This window comes from Sminthopsis crassicaudata, chromosome 5 (genome assembly GCF_048593235.1).
Source record: "Sminthopsis crassicaudata isolate SCR6 chromosome 5, ASM4859323v1, whole genome shotgun sequence".
NCBI classification, from domain to species: domain Eukaryota; kingdom Metazoa; phylum Chordata; class Mammalia; order Dasyuromorphia; family Dasyuridae; genus Sminthopsis; species Sminthopsis crassicaudata.
This window is the reverse complement of record NC_133621.1, coordinates 98858084-98880706: the sequence shown is the minus strand read 5'-3', so window position 1 is coordinate 98880706 and position 22623 is coordinate 98858084. Positions and strand designations below refer to the sequence as shown.

Genomic DNA, 22623 nt, shown 5'->3' with positions numbered 1-22623 from the left:
TATCTTCTTGTCTCCAAGTATAAAACAAGACAACAACCTCCTCCCTCAAAGCATAGGGTGTAATTCCTCCATAGGAGGTGTGGGAAAGAGCAGCACCAATAACATACATGATCCAGAATAAGGGATGGGGCATAAAAAGATCACATCTTCAGCAAGATCTGCTGAAAATAAGCATCATGGGTGGGTTTTAAATTTATCCTGTCCACAAATCAGTCCTTGAAACCCTGGATACTGCAGAGAATTCGCTTCTGATGTCCAGGCTGGGTAATCCCCATTTGCTTCAGATCTCTGTCAGAATGAAAAGAATTGATTTAAAGGGCCCCTTCCTTGGCACACCCATTCCTTAGTAGTCATTTCAGTACCCGTTGCCTGGTGTCCACTTGTCCCTTCCCCTGTACCCATTTCTTTGCTTACTCAGCATTCAGCTCCAGGACACACTCCATAGTGTCCAACCCTGCAGATCGGAAGTGCAGTATGTATCGTTTCATGCGGATGGAGTCCAGCCATTCAGAGACGCTTCGGTACGGGATCCCATCCGAGCCACTTACACTTGGCAGCCGAAGGGTAACCCTAGGAGGAGGAGGAGGAATGTAGTTGTCATGCTCCTGGAGATTCCTAGACTTGCCTTTCCTGCTCTTTCTACAGTTTTCCCCTTTATTGATCATTCTATAATTAGCTCTCAATTTTATGTCTGTGGAATATTCATATAGCACTGTTGGATTATACTCTAGCTTTCTAGTTCCCTTCCTAGCAAGTATGTGTGTGTGTGGCAAATACTGACTAAAATAATGGCAAAATGTTGTATAATCAGTCTACAAATCTGGATAATCTTTAACATGGTATATATGTAGCCAACATTTAATTGAGAAAAAGGATCATAGCCCTCTCCTAACCTCAAAGTTTACTGAGTTGATATCAGTGGAAGGGGAGTGGAAGCAGACAGACACTGGCTGACCCATCAAACCTACAAGCTGTTATTCCAGTGCCCAGAACTTAGGTGGCAGGAAATGTGAAGTCAAGTATTCTTGACTTTTGGTATGGCCACTTGGCTCTGGGAGTAATGGTTGCTTGTAATCTATCAATGTTATTTGATAGGCTGATTTATGGAAAAGATTATAAATTATTTTGTTTACCTCAAGGTGGAAGTTAGAGGAAGGCAGGTTTTGACTCAATTTAAAGAAAAGCTTCATAACGATGAAGAGTTGTTTTAAAAGGGCTATCTAGGAAGATCTCCAACACTGCATAGCTTTAAGCAGAAGCTAGATGAACATTCTTGGATGATGTAAAGTGTTTGGATCAGATGACTTCTAAGATCTTCCAGTTTTTGTTATTCTATAATTATAATTTCTGCTTCTTTCTATCCCAACTGACACCCATGTTCCATATGATGGACTTTTCTGTATTGTTAGCTAGAGCCAGAAGTCATTAGGATGTGTAAGCCTGCCAGGAAAAAGACAAATACATTCCAAAAAGATAGACGAGCAGTCCCCAACTTAAACAGGGTGTGTTCCAAGAGTTTGTTTGTACATTGATTGTTTGGAAAATGTTTCCCTAGAAACAGTGTTAAAGGGTGGTTAAGTTTCCAGGCTAGCACACAAACGTCCATTTAACTCATGGTGTAGCTGAATGATAGATTACAGACCTGATTCACATCTATAATTCTGTAGGAAAATGGCCCCACAGGTAGATGAATATTCATATAGTGTAGTTGTCTATAGAAATGTTTATGACTGCTAGAAGTATCTCTGATAACTGGCTGCTTCTTTTCATAGATGGTCAAAAACTTTTAGCTTATATTTCCTAACCTCATCAGTATAAAATTCTATAACTGTAGGCAGGCACATCGTTTGACTTCTGAACTTATCTACAAAATGATATGGATGGACTAGAGGGACAGATATGGGAGCTCAGGTAGATCTATGATCCCACTCAGTTAATCTTGTTGAATATTATCTTCTACTGGACTAGCCAGCTTTATTCACCCCCTTACAATTCCCCGTTTGGTTACCGAGGGTCAAAGTTGGCAATGGTTCTCAGTGTATGGGGGCTGGCAAGTAAGTGTTCTAGCTGTGTTTGAAGCTGTCGGAATCGTGGTCTGCATGTTCGATCATAAGCCCAGCAGCATTTCATGAGATCATACAATGGGGCGGGGCAATCAACTGGAGGAGGTAGGCGATAGCCATCTTCAATGCTCTTCATCACCTGAGATGGAGAAAAAGGGATTGGGTAATGGCAGTGGCAGTGGGAAAGGCATGGGATTCTTGAGGAAGGCAGAGGTCATAAAGAAAAAAAAATGAGATGAAATATGGGATGTGGGGAAGAAAGAGCCAAAAGATCAGAGATACAATAGCAGGTGAAAAAGCATTTTTGTGGGAAGACAAGGGAAACAATGGAGACTCAGGTAGGATGAAGGGGAGAATATAGAATGTAGAGAGAATAGAGAGGGAGAGACAAGAAGTTACCTATCAGTTGAGAATGGGCTTAGGATTGTCCTTGGGCTTACCTCCTGGTTGCTCATGTCCCCATATGGCTTATCTCCAAAGCTCAACACCTCCCACATCACCACCCCAAAGCTCCACACATCACTGGCTGAGGTAAAAATTCGATGGGCTATGGCTTCGGGGGCTGTCCAACGGATTGGGATTTTCCCTCCCTGGAACAGGAAGAAGATACAAAGGTAATGATGATTTTATGACATTTTAAGGCTTGCAAAGCACTTCCATGTTGTGTCATTTGTTCCTGGCAACAACTCTGTAAAGTAGGTCCTATTATTCCCACAGATGAGGAAACAGGCAACAGGGATGAAAGTAGTGAAGTGAGGAAAGCTGGATAGCGCAGTGAATAGAGCACTGGCCTTGGAGTCAGGAGGACCTGAGTTCAAATCCGGCTCCAGATACTTAACACATCCTAGCTGTGTGACCCTGGGCAAGTCACTTAACACCAGGTTGTCCAGGGTCCTAAATGATGAAGGCATAGAGTTCAGGGCTTCCTGACTCCCAAGTCCAGAAGAGAGTGAGAAGGACTGGAACCTGTATATGGGTGGGGACAGGGAAGAATGGGAGGAACACAAAGGTATCTGACCTGGGTTTCATAAGTGCCATCACGGTCATTATCCAGCAATCGAGTCAAGCCAAAGTCAGACACCTTGCAGCACAGGTTCTGGCTCACCAGGATGTTTCTCGCAGCTAAGTCTCGGTGAACATACCTATGGTCACTCAGGTGGCTCATGCCAGAGGCAATGCCCTGCAGCATGGCAACCAGCTGTCCAGGGGCAAGTTGTTCTTCCTGTGCCTGATGTGGTAGAAGATAAAGGGCAATAAACATTTATTAGGCGCCTATTATGTGCCAAGCATTATGCTAAGTACCTTACAAAGACCTCATTTGGCTAGATGAGCAGTGCTTTCTTTCCCAGGAGTTGGGACCACCACCTAGAACTTCCTTTTATTCTTTCCTCTCTCAGTTCTCCATTAACTGTTACCTTCCCATACCAACCAACCCACCTCCCATGTAGTCAAGCAGGGACAAGGCTGACTTTAATCACCACTCTCTCCCTAGCCCAGTTGATTTGATCGATTCCCCCCTCACCCTCAAGAAGGCATCCAGAGCCCCATTCTCCATAAATTCCGTGATGATCATTATGGGCTTCCCTAGGACACAGAAAGATAATCACAGATGGCTTCACTCATGTAATAGATCCTAAAATCTCTGTCTAGCACACAGGGTTCCCATCAGCTATCTCATCCTGATCTCTTTACCACAAACTCCCAAATCCCTTCACTGCAGCCATCATTTCCATTCCTTTTCATCCCACCATTTTTGGTGACTGTACCCAACCTCCAGCTCCAGTTAATTCTCTTTATACTCCTGGTAACTTTCCCCCACGCCCATATTCTTGGTGATCCAATCCTTATGCCTGCCAACCTCCCGCACCCCCTTCTTTCATACTCTTGGTGACCACGCCCTCCAGATGCAGGATGTGCTGGTGATTAAACTGGCTCATGATAGTTGCCTCTCGAAGGAAATTCCACCAGTGGCCATCTGGAGATGAAGCTTTCAAAGTCTTGATAGCTACCGTGAAAGAGTCTTGACCAGGGATTCTCAGAATCCCTCGATATACTTCCCCAAACTCTCCTGGAGATGGAGTGGAAGAAAGGAGACATGAGATCAGGCTTTTCATGTTGGTTTTAAATGACAAATTTGTCATTCATTACAGTCACTAGCAGTATTTTGCATATATTATATAGAGCTAGGGAATGGATCTGTGACTTCATTGGGAACATTCTCTACCAGGGAACAATTAGCACCTCTTCAACTTACAGTCTTGGAGAATTGTTTATAGCAAAGGGAAATTAAGTGATTGTTCAGGAGCACAGTGTCAGGACTCGAATCTCGCCTTCCTGATGGAGGCCAGCTCTCTGTTCAGGATGCCAGGCTGGCTCTTGCATAACATAAGTTGTTACTGACACAAAAACAATATGGGATGACTTCCTCAAAACCAGATGGGCCCTTTGCCAAGATCCTGGGTCATTGAGAAAAGTGTTTGTTGTTGTTGAGTCTTTCAGTCACGTCCAATTCTTCATGACCCCATTTGGGGTTTTCTTGGCAGAGGTACAGGAATGATTTGCCATTTCCTTCTCCAGCTCATTTTGCAAATGTGGAAACTGAGGCAAACAGGGTGAAGTGACTTACTTTGAGTCACATAGCTAATCAGTGTCAGATCTGAACTCAGAAAGAACTCAAATAGATCATATTGGGCCACCTATTGGTGCTTTCAGTATCCCATCATCACCCTGACTTTTGCATAACATATGGTAGGTTAGTTGGTTGTTATCCTTCGTGCTTGAACAGGAAAAAATGACATCCCTGTATTAGAATCAAGTTACGGCATGTGTGACTGTGGTTGATCAGACCGATACGAGCTCGGAATGCTCTGCCACAGGTCAGACACAAATAGGCCATATGAACATTGGGGGTGGCTTCTCTAATTCTGCATAATTCAGCTTTCTTTGGGCTAATACAATTCTGTTTTATGAGCACAGCACCTTCTCTGCCGAGGGCACACCATGCTGGGTGGTCCTGTGCCAGTGTCTCCCAAGTCACACAAACCAATTCTAAAGTTCTTTAGAGAAACCTTGGATAACTTTTTCTGGCCACTTTGTGAATGCTTGCCCTGTTTGAGTTCTCCATAAAATAATATTTTGGGCAAATGGACATTTGGCATTCACAAACAACGTGGCCAGCCCAACGGAGTTATGCTGTCTGTAGAAGAGTTGGAATGCTTGGCAGTTTAATTTGAAAAAAAAGACCTTAGTGTGTGGTATCTTATCCTGCCAGTGATCTTCAGAATGGGAGTTAGGTGACATCGAGAGCAATGGACTTGGAGGCAGGAAGACCTCAGTGAAATCCTGCCTTAGACATTTCCTAGCTATGTAATTCTGGGCAAGTCTCTGCCTCAATTTTCTCATTTTTAAAATAGGAATAATCTCACCTACTTTATAGAACTATTATCAGGATAATATATAAAGTCCTCTGCAAACCTTACTAGCTAGTGGGTGAAAGTCCACAAGCATTTAACACTGCATATAATGTCACTTTTTGGAGAGAGGATGTATTGTCTTTGCTGAATTTTTTAACCTTTTTACCTAACTTAAAAATATCCGTTATACAGCTCTCTGGGTGAGAATTGGGGGATATGGGAAGAAATTTTGATGATGTAGAAACAAAAGATATTAATGAAAACCTTTTCTCTCATAATCCTCATTAGGACTAAAATCATTTTTTAAATTCAGGACAAATCTTTTCAATAGACTTGGGTATTTATTTACACACATACTCCCTAAGTGTACATATTTCCGTTTGCCTACTGATACCTGATTATATGAGCAATAAATTTCATTATATATGTATGTATAGACATACAATATATATGTATGTATATGCATATGTATGTGTTTGCATATCTATCTACATTGCTTACTAATACCACAAATCCCTTTGATGAGAAATAAAAGGCTTTAAAAACAATGACTACTGGAACAAAAGATTTTGTAACTGTCAATGCTGAAAAATTACCCATGCATATATCTTGTAAATAAAAAGCTATAATAAAAAAAAAAGGTTAAAAAAAAAAAAAACAATGACTACCTGTATGACCTTAGATAAGTCACTTAATCTCTGGACCTCAGTTTCCTCATCTGTAAAATGGGGATAACAACATCTATTTTATAGGATTTGTGAGGATCAAGTAAAAGAACATGCAAAGTCCTTTGCAAACTTGAAAATATAGTACAAATGTTGCTATTGTTGCTAATAGTTTTATCCAAATGAAAAACACTGGCTACATGGTACAATGGAAAGAGTTCTGGCTTTGGAATCAGTGTCTGTTTTGAACCCAGTTCTCCCACTTAACATGACCTGGCACAAATCATTTGACCTCTGCAGATCTCAGTTTTTTTCACTTGTGGAAAAATGAAGGGTTTGAACTAGGTGCCCTCCCAGATTGAAATGTACTGAGGGGCAGTGGGGTAGGGTGGGGAGGCAGAAAACTTCACCTGTTTTACAGTGTTTTACCCCCTTATAAGGTGAAGGCAAATATAAGTGTGTGTGACTCTGGATTTAGGAAACTCTTCTAGTTATGACATGTGAAAACTTAATAACAATAGTAAACCATAGCTAACATTTATCAGATCATAGGCAAAGCATTTAAAAAATATTGCATTTGTTCTTCACAACCCTGGGAGCCAGGGGTTATTGTTACCCTATTTTAACATTCAGGAAACTGAGACAGACAAGTTAAATGACTTGCCCATGTTCACATGGCCAGGAATATATCTCTGGTTGGATTTGAATGGATGTCTTCTTGACTCAAAATATTTCAGTGCTCTATCTGCTTTACTACCTCGTTGCAGATTTAAACTCAATGGACTCTGTTGTAAAAACTGTTCACTACCAGAATTTCTTAAAGGGGGTTCACTCAATACACTTATATATAGTTCTTACTATGGCTTAGTTACAGTTTCTCTCAAGGAGAATAGCCTCAGAGCTTATTCTTGCTAAAAGAATTCATTCTGAGGAATGATGTAGGGGATTATTATTATTTATTTGTTTATATGATTTTTTTTTTTTTTGTGAGGCAATTAGGGTTAAGTGACTTGCTCAGAGTCACACAGCTAGTAAGTATCTGAGACTGGTTAAACATGACCTCCTGAATGCAGGACTGGTACTCTCTCCACTGCATTACCTAGATTGGAGGTGGTACATTTCTGAAACAATGGCCAAGAGAAAACATCCCCATCTCTTAAGAGACAGGAGCCAAAGCAGGATAGTAGACTCAGTTTCATGTCACCAGGGATAGTTTTCAAGGGCACAAATACATTTGTGTCAATGTTTGCTGAGAAGAAGCTGAGAGGGGCAACTAGGTAGTACGGTGAATAGAGCACCAGCCCTGAATTCAGGAGGACCCGAGTTCAATACTGGTCTCAGACACTTAACACTTCCTAGCTGTGTGACCCTGGGCAAGTCACTTAACCCCAGCCTCAAAAAAAAAAAAAAAAAAGAGAAGAAGCTGAGGATGAATAGGAAGGGCTATTCAGTGAGTGAATAAGCTGGTAGTAGAGAAGAGTCACCTCAGAGCTTACCTTCCCCGATGACTGTGTCAACCGTCAACCAGTTTGGATCGAGCTCCCGTGCAAAGTCCAGTGCACCCTGGGCAGGATCCTCATATGCCTGGAGGTCCACATAGGGCTTCAGCCAGAGCTTATCCTCTGGGATTAGAATGAGGAGAGGTAAGCTAGAGATACTTAGTAGGGAAGGGGGTTAGAGGGAATAAATGACAGACTCCTGATTGTGCCTTTTCTATCCTTTCTCCCACTATGATTTCTTCCAAACAGCTTCTTTGTGGTTTAAGGAGGGAGGAAACTTCAATTTACCATCATTCTCTGATGTTCTAATGTCTTTTCTTCCTGAAAAATTTGGGAGTAAACTAGCAAAACGACCCGAAGGCCTGGATTACTCAGTTTCCCCTACTCACCAATTTATTCACCTTGTCGTCTACCATCCACTGTCTAAATCACCTCTACTACTCATACCTCCCCCACATTCCCTACCAGAATGACCTATACCCCCAGCTGCTCTCAGCTGCTGGACGAGTCATTATGTCTCCCCTCTCCCTACTTTTTTTTTTTTTTTTTAAAGAGGGCCAAGGCTGAGATTTCTAATGAGGTCAATGGGATAAGGTCCATCTGTCTCAGCTGGACATCCCCATACCTCTCCCTGCAGGCGTGGACTCCCACCCAACAAGCTACCCAGAGTGTAGCTGGGGTGGGGAAGGCAGCTTGGAGCTGGGGTCGGGGCTGATGGAAGGTGTTTGTGAGTGACTGTGTGTTGGGAGGGAGGGATAATGGAGGGTGCAAAAGAGCTAACAACTAATAGATAATTACACCAGAGCTACCCTGGTGCTATTAGCACAAGATTAATTAAGCTATACTTAATTAAGTAGCAAAACTTGAGAACCCAAGAGACAATCCCAAGCCAGCCTCCCCCGTCTCAGAAGCTCTAGAATTCTTATACCCCTTTCTCTAGCCTTACTCTTTGTCCCCATCAGATTCATTGCTCCCACTGTTCCCCATTACTGACTCACCACGATCCCCACCATCAGAAGCACACTCTCGTTGCCCTTTTTGCTTTTTAGTTTTCCTCCTACAGTTTAAGGAAAAGAGAAAGGAAAAGAAAAGATAGTTTGTTACAGTCCTTCACTTCCTCAACCCCCATCTTTCTGTTCTCACACTTCCAGAGAAACTTTTGAGAACGTCTGTTCTCTGGGAACCCAGTGGTATGATATGTGCCTTCTTCTGGGATAATGAGAAAGGGTGTGTGGGCTAGGGAGGCAGGGGTGGTTCTGGGGTTTTGACCTGAGTTAATTTACTGGGTATCAGGGGAGAAGCACAAGGGAGAAGGGGATCTGGAGGAAGAATTAGAATCACTCCTGGTGTATGGAAACTGTGAGTGGGAAGGTCAGCGGAGGGGGGGGGGGGTCTGTTTTGCTCATACCTTGTGCGGAAGACCAGGAATCCGAGGATCAGAGCCAATGCTAGCAGCAGGCCAAAAACAACAGCCACAATCTCTCCCCCAGACAGGCCCTTAGAAACTGAGGACAAATGAACTGAGATAAAGCATTTTGGAGCCTGAAACTACATGGGGGGCAAGAAAGTAAGGGATGAGATCAATGAGTAGAGACAAGGAAGGCAATTCTGTATTTACTGGGTGAATATGTGGTCATTCACAGTCAAATCCATATTGATGGAAGTGAGGCAGAGGAGAATGATTTTTGTGAAAGGGTCAGTTATTGGTGGGGTGGGGGATAGAGAGAGAAGACTGGTGCATGCATGTAAGATCATTCTCTAGGGGCTCCAGCATGACAAAGGTAGGTCAGTAGAGTTTGATATATGAGTATGATGTTCATCACAAGGTCTCTTTGTGGCCATGTGTGGATAGCTCATTGAGCAGAGTTCTCTCTCTCTTACTTTCTCTCTGTCTCTTTCTCCCTCCCTCCATCCATTTGGGAACCATTTGTGATGTCCTAAAGCTGTTTGTAGGGGTGAGATCCGGGTTTAGCACTTGAAGCAGGACTAGTCTGTGTGCATACATATATCACATCTGTATATAAGCTATGACATCATTTCTGGGGCTATTATATATGTTCATGCAGGTAGAGGAAGAGAACAAAGCCCTGAGAGATGAATGCATGTGGTCCCTTTCTGTAGAGTCTGATGTTTGTTTGGAGAGAGTTCACTCAGTGAAAAGGCTAGTGCTACGGTATCACTCTTGGAGGTCGGTGCGTGGAATTCTGGATACCCAGTCAGGAAGAGTGTTTGAATCCTGCCTCAGATACATACTCCACATGTCCCTTAACCCATCTCAACTTGCTTCCCCATTTGTAAAATAGTTATTATTATTAGAGCTCCTATATAACAGGGCTGTCCAAACCTAGAAGTATAATACATACACTAACTGTTAGTATGATTGGAAAGAGTTTTCATTGGAAAACTGGAGTATGTGTGAGTTGTGTGAAAGAACCAACTCACTGGGGGAGCCGCTGTGAATTTTTTGAGAAGATCCCATTCAACGGAATGATCGTGTCTGTGTGTGAGCCCTCGGAGCACTGTTTGTTGGTGTGTGGTCCCTGACAGGGAGTTGCTTGCTGTAGGTGGGGCAGGAACTGTTGTGTGTGTTCTTAGAGGGGTCCCTCATGAAGGAGAGAGTGGTATCTTTGTGTGGGCAGAGGTCACTCACAGGAAGGCTGGGGGGGTAGTTTACACATGTTCAGGGGGCTCACTAGATTACTACACGTATATGTGATCAATCTCGGGGGATTGATTACTCACCAGGAGGGCTGGTCCGAAACTCATGATCGGGGGAGAAGGGTCCAGGCCCCAGGGGAGTTAATATGCGGACTCGCACCACGTAGGTTGTGTCTGGCTGTAGCTCTGTCAGTGATACTCTGGGCTCTGGTACCATCTGGTACCTCTCTTCCTCCTATGTAGTGGTATGAGCTTCAGTGATTATAAGAACAGGTGAGAAAGGGCTTTGTGGGGATACATCAGTAAGGAGGAAGGACCTCATCCTTTGGGAATTTTTTACTTAGTGAAGGAACAGAATTGATTTGGGGCCCCCACCCTGGACTAGGGATGTGGCTGGGCTTGGAGGTTGGGGAAGTTCTGACCTGGTTCAGCACATGCAACTCATAGCTCAGATTTACTCCAGGGCTGCGAGGTCGGGACCCTGCCCAAGACAGTTCCAACCGTCGGGGCCCTCTTTTCACCAGACTCAAGGACAGGCCGGACAGTGATTCTGAATAGTGTTAAAGTCAGCATGTTGGCAGGGGGAGAGACGTCGGAGAGCCCAACAGAGGACTTTAGGTTTCTCCTCCATCACTTTTTCTTGACCTTTAATGGTTCTTGACACCCCTCCCTCATTCCTCTTTCCCCAATGTTTCTCTGGCTGTCCCCTTTCCACGGGCCCTCACCTGCATGTCCGATGCTAAGGCTGAGTGTAGTGCTGGGAGAACCATTGGGATCTAGGTCAGATACCCCATTTCTGGCTTCCACACGAAAGCTGTAGTTGGCATAGGGTTCAAGGCCATCAATTCGAACGGCAGGCAGGGTGAGTCCCTTGGTGCTAGGAGAGAAGTGCACCTCTGCTCCACATGGCTGGCACGGCCCCTTCTCCGGGGCTCCTCCCTGGCACTGGGCACACTCAACATTGTAGCTCACATCTCGCCGTCCTCCGGAATCCTTGGGTGGCTTCCATTGCAGAGAAAGCTGAGTCCCCGAAAGAGTGAAGCTGATATTTTGAGGGGCCGAAGGGGGACCTATGGGAGGGTAGATAAAATCAGATGGTAGAAATCCCCAATATCAAGACACTTCTACCAATGAAACTCTGATATATAACAATCTGGGGTCATGACTGAATAAGGAGACTTCCTTGTGGATTAGGAGGTTTTTTGAAGAAAATGTGGGAGAGAACTGTGGTGGCCCGAGTACATGGAAATTGTTAGTTTAGGGGATGATGGGGCATTTACCTGGTTGTTTTGGAGCAGGGAGAACCATGGCTGGGGTACCCCTTCATATTATCTGGGACCCTTCCCTCCCTAGTCACCCAGGACACCCACCCCACTCACGTGTGCATGCTACCTGGGGCCCTTCCCCAGGAGTTCTGTAGTGGCCACTCACACAGGTGCAGACTGTGGCCCCCACAGACTTAGCCGTGCTATGGGGAGGGCACTTGAGGCAGCTGGGGGTATCCATCTCAGCACGGTAGAAATTGATGAGACAGGCTAAAGAGAAGAAATGGGAACTCAACATCAGCTTTCTGGATCATATCACTTTTGTAGGCTGGGGAGACTGTTCTCGAGTCACAATGGTGGCTGATCTGAAAGGATCTGGACCAAGTTGTGGAGCTGGATCATCTCAGTGGCAAGTCGGTCAATTTTACAGATTTAAAAAATTGAGGTCTGGGGAGGTCAGGGGTCTCATCCAAGGTGACACAATAATATGTCAGAGGAAGGCTTTTGACTCTAGAGCCTCAAATTCCAGAGGTTGTCTTCTATCTATTGTACCAGGCTCTCCAAACTCCTCACTCTGACAGTCAAGGCCCTCTAGAACATGACCCCATTTCACTTGTCCAGAAGTAACTTCTACTATTCCCCACCAAGCACCTTCCACTCACTCAGTCAACCATGAAAGGCTCATTCCTCTTCTTCCTTGCTTCTCACCTGTTATACTGTGAGCTCCTTGAGATCAGAGACTATTTTTTGGGACTTTCTATCTTAGTGTTTAGTATAGTGCCTGGTACATAGTAGGTCCTATGTCAATGCTTGTTGACTTGCCTTTGTCTTACTTGGAAGGAATCTCTCCCCTCTTTCTTTCCTATCCAAATTCTACTCATCCTTTGGGGGCCACTTCAAATTCTTCTCCTTCCAAAAACCATTCCAAAATTAAACTCAGGCCCAGGAGGCTAACTCCCCACTTTTATAATTCTGTCAGCTTTTCTGTGAAGCTCTTAGAAAAGAATGAATTTGTTTCACAAATCATTTTCCAAGAATAAAACTCTTCAGAAATGTACAGGTAAATCATATAACCTTACTTGCCTCAGTTTCCTCATCTGTAAAATGAGCTGGAGAAAGAAATGGCAAATCAATCCTATATCTTTGCCAAGAAAATTTCAAATGGGGTCAGGAAAAGCCGGATATGATTCAACAATACCTATATGTGACTCAGTGACCTAGAGGGCAATTTCCTATTGAGTTCCAGGAAAGTTAAATAATGGATAGAAAGAGATGAACATATATCCTTTCTAATTTTGAAGTGACTATGGATGAAACATAGCTGCAGGTATCTACCTTATTTTGTGAAGATTGTGCTTTTTTCTGTACAGTTATATCTGAAGCACATTTTTATAAATCTAGCTTCATTTTCTCTCATTTTTTTTTAGCTTTTTATTTTCAAAATACATGTATAATTTTCTTTTTTTTTTCATAATTTTCAAAATTCCCCCTTGTAAAACCTTGTGTACTAAATTTTTTTTCTCCCTCCTTTCCCCCATGTCCTCCCCTAGACAGCAAGTAATCCAATATATGTTAACTATGTGCAATTCTATACATATGTTTTTATTTTCTCAAGAGTAAATAATAATTTCAGAGCTATACTGGACTTTATTAGATTACCTCTAAGCTTTCTAGTCCATTATTCTGACTAGTTGGTAAGTCATGTTGACCTTATCATTTCTTAAATATACCTTAGGTATATTTAAGGTGGAGTAGGTGATTATTAACAGTGTATGATTTTAACATCATTGATAATTCCCTTTTCCACCTAAGGCCCCAGATTTTGCTGTCAGTTTCATTTCTTTATTTCTGTCTAAATGAAATATCCTGAGAAGGATTAAGTTGCTTTCAGCCATTTATGCCAGAGTATACATGAGTTTAGAGGCGGCTTGTTAAGGAAGTGTATATAAATAATACTGTGTCTTGAGTTGGAAGATCTATCAAACCCAGCCTCAGATTTTTATTAGCTATATCAGCGGTCCTCCAACTTTTTCAATAGGGGGCCAGTTCACTGTCCCTCAGACTGGGAGGGCCGGACTACAGTAAAAACAAAAGCTCACATTCTGTCTCCGCCCCTCAGCCCATTTGCCATAACCCGGCGGGCGCATAAACGTCCTCAGCGGCCTCATCTAGTCCGAGGGCCTTAGTTTGAAAACCCCTGAGCTTTATGAACCTGGGCAAGTCATTTAATGTCTTTCTGTCTTAGCTTTTGCCCTCTGTAAAATGAAGATAATAATAGCACCTGCCTTTCAGGGTCATTGTGAAGAGAAAAAAAAAAATCAGATAATATTTGTAAAGTACTTTGCAAACCTTCAAATGATATATAAACACTAGCAATACAACTCCTATTCCATTCCCCCTCCCCTCCCACAATAAAACAAAATAATGCTGGTGTCTATAATATGGAAAAGATAGAAGCTCTAAGAACACTGTATATTTAAGGGCATGGCAGGGGATGGGGATGGTGAAGGGTCACCATCAAAGGGAAAAGGGAGTAAATTTGGAAAGCTGAGTATCCTTCCATCCAAAAATCCAACTGCCTGTCTGGAGTCCATTAAGCAGAATGAACCAAAAACTTGGAGATTGGAGTCAGTTAAATAGCTGGGAACAGCAGGATGAGGAGTCTGGAATTTTCTTTCATCATCTGAAAGTCATTGGACATTCTTGAATGTGCCAGTGGCAAGTCGAAATCTGTGTTTTAGCAAGATTGCTATGATGTAATAAAGCATATAGGATAGCCTGAAAGGGGGAAGATATTGGAAACAGGGAGACCAGTTAAGAGTACTGCCGCAGTCCAAGAGAGGGAAGCTCTGGGCTTCATTTCAGTAGGAGATGATGGACTTAATAAGTTATTAGTAGGGAGGCAGGAAGGAATAAGCCTATATAGTGGATGAAGGACCAAAGAGAGTCAGGATACTCGAGTCTGAATCTTGTCTCACTCATATATACCAGTTTGACAAGTCCTTACCCTGATTTTCACTTTCCTCATCTGTAAAACGGACTTAATGGCACTTATTCTATCGAGTTGTTGTGAGGATCAAATGAAATATGATGTGTATGTATATGCATACATATAATATATGATATATATGGATACCTACATATAATATATAATATATATGTATACATACACATTTCTTTGGAAACCTTAAAGTGCTATAAAATTGCGGGGTAGTTGGGTGGCGAAGTAGATGGGTCCCGGCCAGAGTTAAAATCCAGCCTCCGACACTTACTAGCTGTGTGATCCTGCAAATCACCTAATCCCAAATTGCCCTCCCCCCAAAAAAGTGCTATATAAATGTGAACTACCATTATTGGTCATCGTAATACTTCAGGGTAGGGCAGTTTTAACACACAAGTTCCTATTTCCTTTCTCTACATAATAGAGAACTGAATGCTGGATCTAAAGTTGAGAAGAAGGATTAGTTCAGCAGTCAGTACTTATTCCTACCCCTCTCTTCCATACTGACCACATGACCCTGGTCTGGTGGGTGCTCCCTATCCACACTTCCATCCGCCCTCTTTGTTTTACAAAGTCACGGGGCTTAGAATAAGTGAGGCAGAAAATGAAAATGCTTAACATTGATGATGAGAAGGGAGGATGCAGGTTAGGATGAGGAGAGTGGCTAGCACACACTTATTCACATTTCTCTTTCTCTTTAAGGTTTGCAAAGTCTTTTGTAAATAGGACTAGAGAGAGGGGAAGGAGGAGAGATGTAGGGGAGGTGAGCGGAGAAGATTCAGTTAAGGGGTGATGAAGGTGATGGAGACTTGAAGAGAGTGCAGGGTACACAATTGGAAAGGCTAGTGAGAATTGTCTCGTGCCCGCGATTTCTCCCCCAGATGCTCCTCATGCCCTTACCGGTACATCCTTCGACACCATTTTCCTCCTTGACTTCATAACCCGGTTTGCAGTAACATCGTCCCACAGGTACCAGCCATTCTCCATCAGGGCTGCAGTGCATTCGAGGGGCAGCTGAAGGGCTAGGGCCGTACTGGGCATGGGGCAGGCAGGTCCCCGATACGTTAACCAAACCCGCAGGCGCCGGGAGGGTGTTGGGGAAGCGTGCCAGCTTATGGACAGTCTCAGCACAGCGCTGGTAGAACACACGAACGGCCACCAGGGCCACACAAGCCCCTGGGTTGTGAAAAGCAAGGTAAAGGCCACGCCGAGTCAGGCGGCCCAGCTGGCAACGCTCCACGTTCAGCCGCACAGCACCAGTTTCCAGGTCCCGTATGGTAAAGCTCTGGTCTGCGGCCACTGTGGTTACCTGGGAAGACAAGGGAGTGGTGAGACATGTTCTCCGTATCCTCACCCACCAGTCCCTTGATTTTCCTCTCTTTGGTAGCCAGGGTTATCTCAGAGATAAGGCTGATGAAATGGGTCAGGATGAGTAGGATGGACAACGGCACCTTCTGGAAGAGGGGTCGCCGGAGCTGGATGCCCACATCATGGTCACTTTCCATGTAGAAGAGGTTGAATGTCTCCTTGCAGCCCTGTGGTCCTGACCCCCCTGGGAAGCTCTTGCAGTCTCGGACAGTGAACTGAAGCTCAACGTGGACTCGGGAAGCAGCCTCCCCCCGGTAGATCCAATTGGAGCGAAGCCAGTGATCTGTGTCCCCCCCAGCCAGCACTGGGCAGTCTTGGTACATATACATGGGCGTTCCATTCAACATCTGTTGTACTTCACTCCACTGGAAGGAGAGGAAAGGTGTTAGTGTGTCCCTTCCCCTTCCCTCCCACTCCACTTGTTTAGAAGGGTTGGAGTGGAGGACCCACTATCAGACTCACTCACTCAGGCAGCAACATGCATCCCTGCTTTAGGGGGGCCCACAAAGCTGCAGGGCAGAATATCAAAGGCCCAGGTCACTGGTTCCCCCTTTCCATCCCGCCCCACTGAAGAAAGGGCAATCAGAGTGGGCTTCTTTTGCCGGCTGCACTGCTCCTGTCTCACCTTATCAAGACCAGGTTCAGTATACCCAGTTTGTGGCTCAAGTTTATCCCATATCATAAGGCTAGGAAGACATCAGTAATGATGGGGATGGTAAAAAGGATAAAAGGTAAAAGGACACTTAAAAATGTCTCTCACTTAGACTATATTGTAACATATGTAAAATGTATGGGATTGCCTGTCATCGGGGGGAGGGAATAGAGGGAGGGGGGGATAATTTGGAAAAATGAATACAAGGGATAATATTATTAAAAAAAAAATGTCTCTCACTGGGACTGCCTAACATTTGAGGAGTTTGTTTTGCCCTTAAGGAACTAAAAACTGGCTACTTGAACTTTGGAGATGGGATTAGTAAACTGAGTGGGGAACAATATTTTAAAAGGCAAGTTAGTGGTGGTGGTGGTGGGAATGGTGGAAAAGGAGGGCAAAATGTGAAAGACCACAGTAACAACTCCAGGGACTTGGAAAGTACAGGGGAGGAGGCTGAGGTACCTGGGCCTAAGTTAGTGTGCTTAAACAAGCAGCAGGCATAGAAGTGGGCATGACAGAGGGAGGGCGGGTTTCGATCTTAGCCAGGTCTCTACAATCTCAGCTAGAGCTTGCAAAGACTATTTTAACTACAGCATGTCTCCCCTCAGTTTCAGCAGTAACAAAACAGGAGACATCGCACAGAAACAGATGTTCTGTACTTGCAATAACTACCCGTCACTAATGGGCTAAGTTGTCAGCTTCCCAAGTGCACCCTGGGAAGCCAGGTGGTTGGCTGCTGGTTATTTTTACTGATTTTAAAATTTGGGATGGGGGTATGTGTGGGATGGACAACTGAAGGACGAATTCCCCTTGATAATCTACCCACTGCAGATCTGTTTAACTACTACTTTTCAGTTAAGGATAATGAGTTGCTAACGAAAGAGTAAATGGGGGTTAGGAATGGGGATGAGGTTTGGAGGGGGCGGGAGTTCAAGGGGCTGGTGGGAACCAGTAGGTGGGCCGGTAACCATAGTTGTCGGGTGATTAGCTGGTTTATGGGATAAGGCGCCTATTAGGGCACGTCTCATTCAGGATTTCCTAAGCAGCCCCTCCTGGAGGATACATTATAGTTTAGTCTATTAATTCTAATTACAGGCCACACTGTGGGAGAGCAGAAAGAGTGGAGCCAGGACCCTAACACGCAGAAGAAAAGGGAACAGCAAAGCTAGAATGAACAGTCTAGCACCTAAGAAACTAGAGAAGGTAGCTGCCATAAAATGAAAACCACAACAATGAAGCCCAAAGGGGAAAAGGCTCAAAGTGAAAACCCAGGAGCTTTAGCCAGCTGGAGCACTCTCCAAACTCTGCTGTTTTCACTGCTCCATCACCCTAACATAATAGACATAAAACTCTCAAGCTTTACTTCTCCCCACTGTGTAGTCCCCAAGACTCCCCTAGCCCTTCCCTTCTGCTGACCAGGACTTAAGGGCAGGTTGTACATGGAAAATGCATGATTCCCCCTAAGGATGGCATGATGAGTTTAATTGTCAGGGGACCCGATGGCAGGGAGGGCAGCAAGAGTCAAAAGTTTGGGGGCAGGGAAGAAAATGTCACACTTTTATACTTTTTTTTAACCTTTGTAAGAGTAGCCATGACAGCAGCCATCAGACACAGCCCAGGATTTTCTTTCACACCTTCTCCCTCTCCCATAAATTTTGAGATCCTTTAAAGTCTTTACAAGGACCAACTCCTGCTGGCAAATCCACTCCTTCCCACCTCCTCATTTGGGGGGAAACAGGAAAGGGGAGGAGCCAACCTAAGTTAAACTATTTAGACAATTCCCATGGGGAGAAGTCTGCCCCCCCACCCCACCCTACTCACTAGGTTCTGACTCAGCCTCTATTCCACCCCCTTCCCCCCTCCCCAACACACACCCGACAACCTCCTCCCTGGGAGACACTTCCAGTTTTTCCTGCTCTTTTCTTTCTTCCCCCACCCACCAGCCTGTCCCATTTCCCACTGGTCTGGAGCCCTCTCTGGTCCTAAAAGCTCCTCTCTCCCCTGGTACTCACCCCAGTCTCTGGTGGGTCCAGTAGCCAACCTAGCTCTCCTTGTGCAGTGCTGGTGTCTAGCAGAGTTACTGGGGGTGAAGAGGGATGTCAGACCATCTGGGCAAAGGGACCTCCTGAATGATGTTCCCCTCCTCCCCTTTCAATTTCTCTTTGCCCTCTTCACCCTTCCCCCATCAAGCCTCCTGCTTTTTCTTAAGCAGAACACGGACTAGCCACGGGGAGTATTCATACCTGTGAAGTACAGGTTACCAAGACCCTTAGAGAGTTTAGAAGACAAATATGTAAAGAGCTGGGATGCTGGACCCTCCACTGGGTTCACAGCCAGAAGAATTCAGGGGTGGAGATTCCAGATAGACTAGATAGATGACAGACCGGATATATAACCCTTGCCCCCAGGAGACAGTCCACTTAGCCAGGGCGTAAGGTCTGATAGAAAACAATATCTTCAGCAAATCACTTGGTCTCCTGGGACTTCCGTTTCCTCTTCTGTAACTGGACCAGATCTTTGATTCAACTCTAAAACTTGTAATCCCATAAACTACGCAGGAGTGGGAGGCCCTACTTCTTCCATGGCACGATTAGGGTAGCGGTGGTGGAGCATGGATGGGGAAGGGTGAAGATCTGGGTGTCCAGCAGAGATGCAGACCGCCCCAGGAGCAGGGGGCAGCGCAGGATAAACGATCACCCCCAGGCCTCCCTTCGGTCTCCTGCTCCCACCACCCCCATTCGCCCCTCCGCTCCCAGGTCCTAGTCACTAGTGGAGCGAGAGGGGGGAGTGACCGACTCCAGCAGGCCACCACATAGGGGTTAAAGAGCAAAGTTTGGCCTGCCAAATCCACAGCCCAGGCTGCCGGGGTGGGGGCGTGTGTGTCACGGGGAAGGGGTGTGAGAGGCTGCAGGAAGCTCCGCAAGAGTGGGAACGGGGCTGAGGTCGGGACAGGAGGGTGTGCGCGCGCGTGGCGGAGGTGGGCCACGAGCAGGTGGTCCCCAGTGCCCGGGGCTCCTGGGTAAGGGAGGGGGTTGGGGGAAGGAAAGATCTGCGGCGGAGGGAAGTCCGTACCTTCTTCGGCGGGCGCCCCCGGGGGCAACGGGGCGCAGAGCAGCAGCAGGAGCCCGAGCCCCAGGGGGCAGCGCCGCTCCATGGCGCCGGAGCCGGGACCGGGACCAAGGGCCGGTCACCCGGACTGGTGGAGCCGGGAAAAGCAGGGCGGGGGCGGGGGGCGGCGCCTTGGCAGAGGGCGGAGTCACGGCCTCACCTGGCTCACCTTCTTAAAGGGCCAGTAGCATAAACTCAAACGCTCCACTGAAATTCATGAGGAAGGTAATCATACCTGAATGAAACTACAGATCCACCTAGTGGGAGCCATCTGGAACTGATTAATTGACAAGCCTAACCCCCAATTTAGATAGATCCTTACCGGATTTAGATTCCGATACCGCCTCCGATTAACGTTAATCAGAAGGATTCTAATACTTAATCATTAACTCAGGATAATAATAATAATTATTAATGATAACAAGGCTTGGAGTCTGACTTTATTCTGTAGTCATGGATGATAGATTTAGAGCCGAAAGTACCCCCCCCTCTTTCCAGCACTTCTCTGTTATTTTTCTTCTTTAGAACGCATTAAGGGTAGACCCTCTCTTGCTTGCTTTGCATTTGTACGCAGCTCCTACCCCAGTCTAACATAGGAGCACTGAAGAGATGCTTTATTTCCCTCCCGCTCTGTCTCAGTGCCTTACAATTTCAAATTATTTTTGCATTCGTTTTCTCATTTCATCTGAATCTGAGAGCTACGGGAAGGAGCTGCCATATAATGGTAGGATCCAAGGATTCGGGAAAGACCTCGGGCTTGGAAAGGTCAAGGTCACTCACTGTATCCTGGGCCATCACCTGTTGTCTCTTCCTTGTCTTAACCTGGACTGTTCATGACTCTGGAGGAGAGCGAAGCCTGGATCAACTCTGGTTCAAGGCAACCTCCTGAAGCCATTGATCCTCTTAGAGAAGGAAGGACCAGCAACAAGTTGGAAGGGATTTTAGTCTGGTCACATTTTATAGGGGAGGAAATTGAAGCCGCAGACATTAATGACTTGGTAAGGGTTGGATAGGTAGTAGTAGAAGAGTAAGAGCAGAGCTGGATGTGATTTCTTTTTACTCTGATGGTTCTCAAACTTTTTGGTTTCAGCACCCCTTTACTCTCTTAAAAATCATTGAAGACTCTCCAAAAAGCTTTGTTGTTGTTGTTGTTAATGCAGATTGTCTATTGATATTTGTAGATATTAATGCATTTGGAATTAAAATATGTTATTATGAAAATAGTTTTGACCCCTGAGATCCTCTGAAAGTTTCCTGAGGACTCCCAATGGTCTCCATAGCACACTTTGACTATCACATTCTACTTTGCAGATGAGGAAATTGAGCCTCAGAATGGTTGTGACTTGGTCACAAGAGTAGATAACTGAGCATGTTTTAAATTCTTGTGACTTAAAATTCAGGGCTGTTCCTGCTATCCCTTAGCACCCACTCTGTGGCTCTATAAATGCTTTTCCTCTTTACCTCAACTTCTTGGCTTTCCTGATTTCTATAGAGACTCAGCTCAAATCCTACTTTCGGCAGCAGCAGGCCTTTCCCAGTTGTCCCTTTCTCCCTGCCCCTCTCCCCCATTCCTGCTGGGATTATCCACCCTTTAAATTATATACATTTCTGTACACATATAATTATTTGCAAGTTGACTTCTCCATTTGATGGTGAACATACTGTGTTTTGTCTTTCTTTGCCTACATACTGCTTGGCATATTGCTGTTGTTCAGTTGTTTTGGGTTGTGTATGACTCTTTGTGGTACTATTTGAGTTTTTCTTGTCAAAGAAACTGGAGTGGTTTGCCATTTCCTTCTTCAACTCCTTTGAACAGAGTCAAGCAAGGTAAAGTAACTTACCCAGGGTCACGTAGCTAGTTAATGTTTGCCTTCAGATTTGAAGTAAGGTGAATCTTCCTGACTCCAGATCCAAAATCTAGTCACTGTCATATAGTAATTTGACAACTAATTGTTTAAACACTACAAAATTAAATCAACAAGAAATTTGTTAAATAATATGTGTAGACATGGTCCACAATGTATAAGTCATTAGGTTCACAATCCAGGGGGTATTGTACAAGATATGTACAATAATAACTGGAACATAAGGCAATTAGTAGTGAGAATATTACAAAATTCTAGAGACAATGAGAGAATAGACAATCTATTGCTGGTAGTGAGCAGGGAAGGTTTCTTGGGAGAAATGGCATATGTGCTGGGCCTTGAAGGATGAGATTAGGGAGGGTGTATCTGGAGGAAGAATAGCATGAGAAGAGAAGAAAGAATATTACAAAATGCCAAAGGCACTAAGAGAATAGACAACCTATTTCTAGTAGTAAGCAGGGAGGGTTTCTTGGGAGAAATGGCATTTGAGCTGGGCCTTGAAGGATGAGATTAGAGAGGGTGTACCTGGAGGAAGAATAGTATGAGAAGAGAAAGGTGTGGAAAGAGGAAGGTGCAAGGTGTGTTCAGAGAGTGACAAACAGACCTGTTTGGCTGGAGTGTGGAGTTCATGCTGGGAATGCAGAGTGGAAGATAGGGCTTGAAAAGTAGGTTGGAGACAATCTACCTGTGGAGGATCTTAAATAGCAGCCATGGAGTCTGAACTTTATTCTGTAGTCATGGATCATATCTAACTTTCTCATTTAATTTGTATTTTTTAAATTAGCAAGCATTTGTCTTTCTCCCCTCACACAATTTGAAAAACAAAACATGCATAGTTTGCAACAAACATGCATAGTTAAGTGGGCCCACTTTGGCCACGTCCAAAAATATGACTTATTCTGCATCCTGAGCCTATTACTTCTCTGTCAGGAGGAAGATAATATGCCTCATTGGTCTCCTGAAATCATGGTTGAGGAGAGTCCCTAAGTTTTTCAAAGTTGTTTGTTTTTGCTGTGTTGCTATAGTATAAATTGTTTTCCTGGTCCTGCTTCCTTCACTCTTCATG

General features: G+C 44.7%; 1 protein-coding gene across 1 annotated transcript; it reads right to left on the bottom strand.

Moving 5' to 3' along the window:
• Positions 1–40: 40 nt before the first annotated feature.
• On the bottom strand, positions 41–19800 carry EPHA1 (EPH receptor A1). Its single transcript, XM_074267662.1, has 18 exons — positions 19657–19800; positions 18597–18664; positions 16016–16297; positions 15465–15873; positions 11678–11833; positions 11024–11368; positions 10721–10848; positions 10383–10533; positions 9049–9145; positions 8639–8697; positions 7638–7763; positions 3946–4131; positions 3586–3647; positions 3082–3291; positions 2504–2653; positions 2009–2202; positions 415–570; positions 41–288 (listed from the first exon to the last, which is right to left on the bottom strand). Exons 1-18 carry the CDS (start codon positions 19736–19738, stop codon positions 210–212), a joined length of 2940 nt encoding a protein of 979 aa, XP_074123763.1. The 5' UTR covers positions 19739–19800; the 3' UTR covers positions 41–209.
• Positions 19801–22623: the final 2823 nt, after the last annotated feature.

Coding starts and splice junctions, on each gene's coding strand:
- EPHA1 (XM_074267662.1), bottom strand. CDS start 19,738: ATGGAGCGGCGCTGCCCCCTGGGGCTCGGGCTCCTGCTGCTGCTCTGC. Junction 10,849..11,023: donor CCTTAGCATCGGACATGCAG/GTGAGGGCCCGT, acceptor AACACTATTCAG/AATCACTGTCCGGCCTGTCC. Junction 4,132..7,637: donor TGACACAGTCATCGGGGAAG/GTAAGCTCTGAG, acceptor CTCCATCTCCAG/GAGAGTTTGGGGAAGTATAT.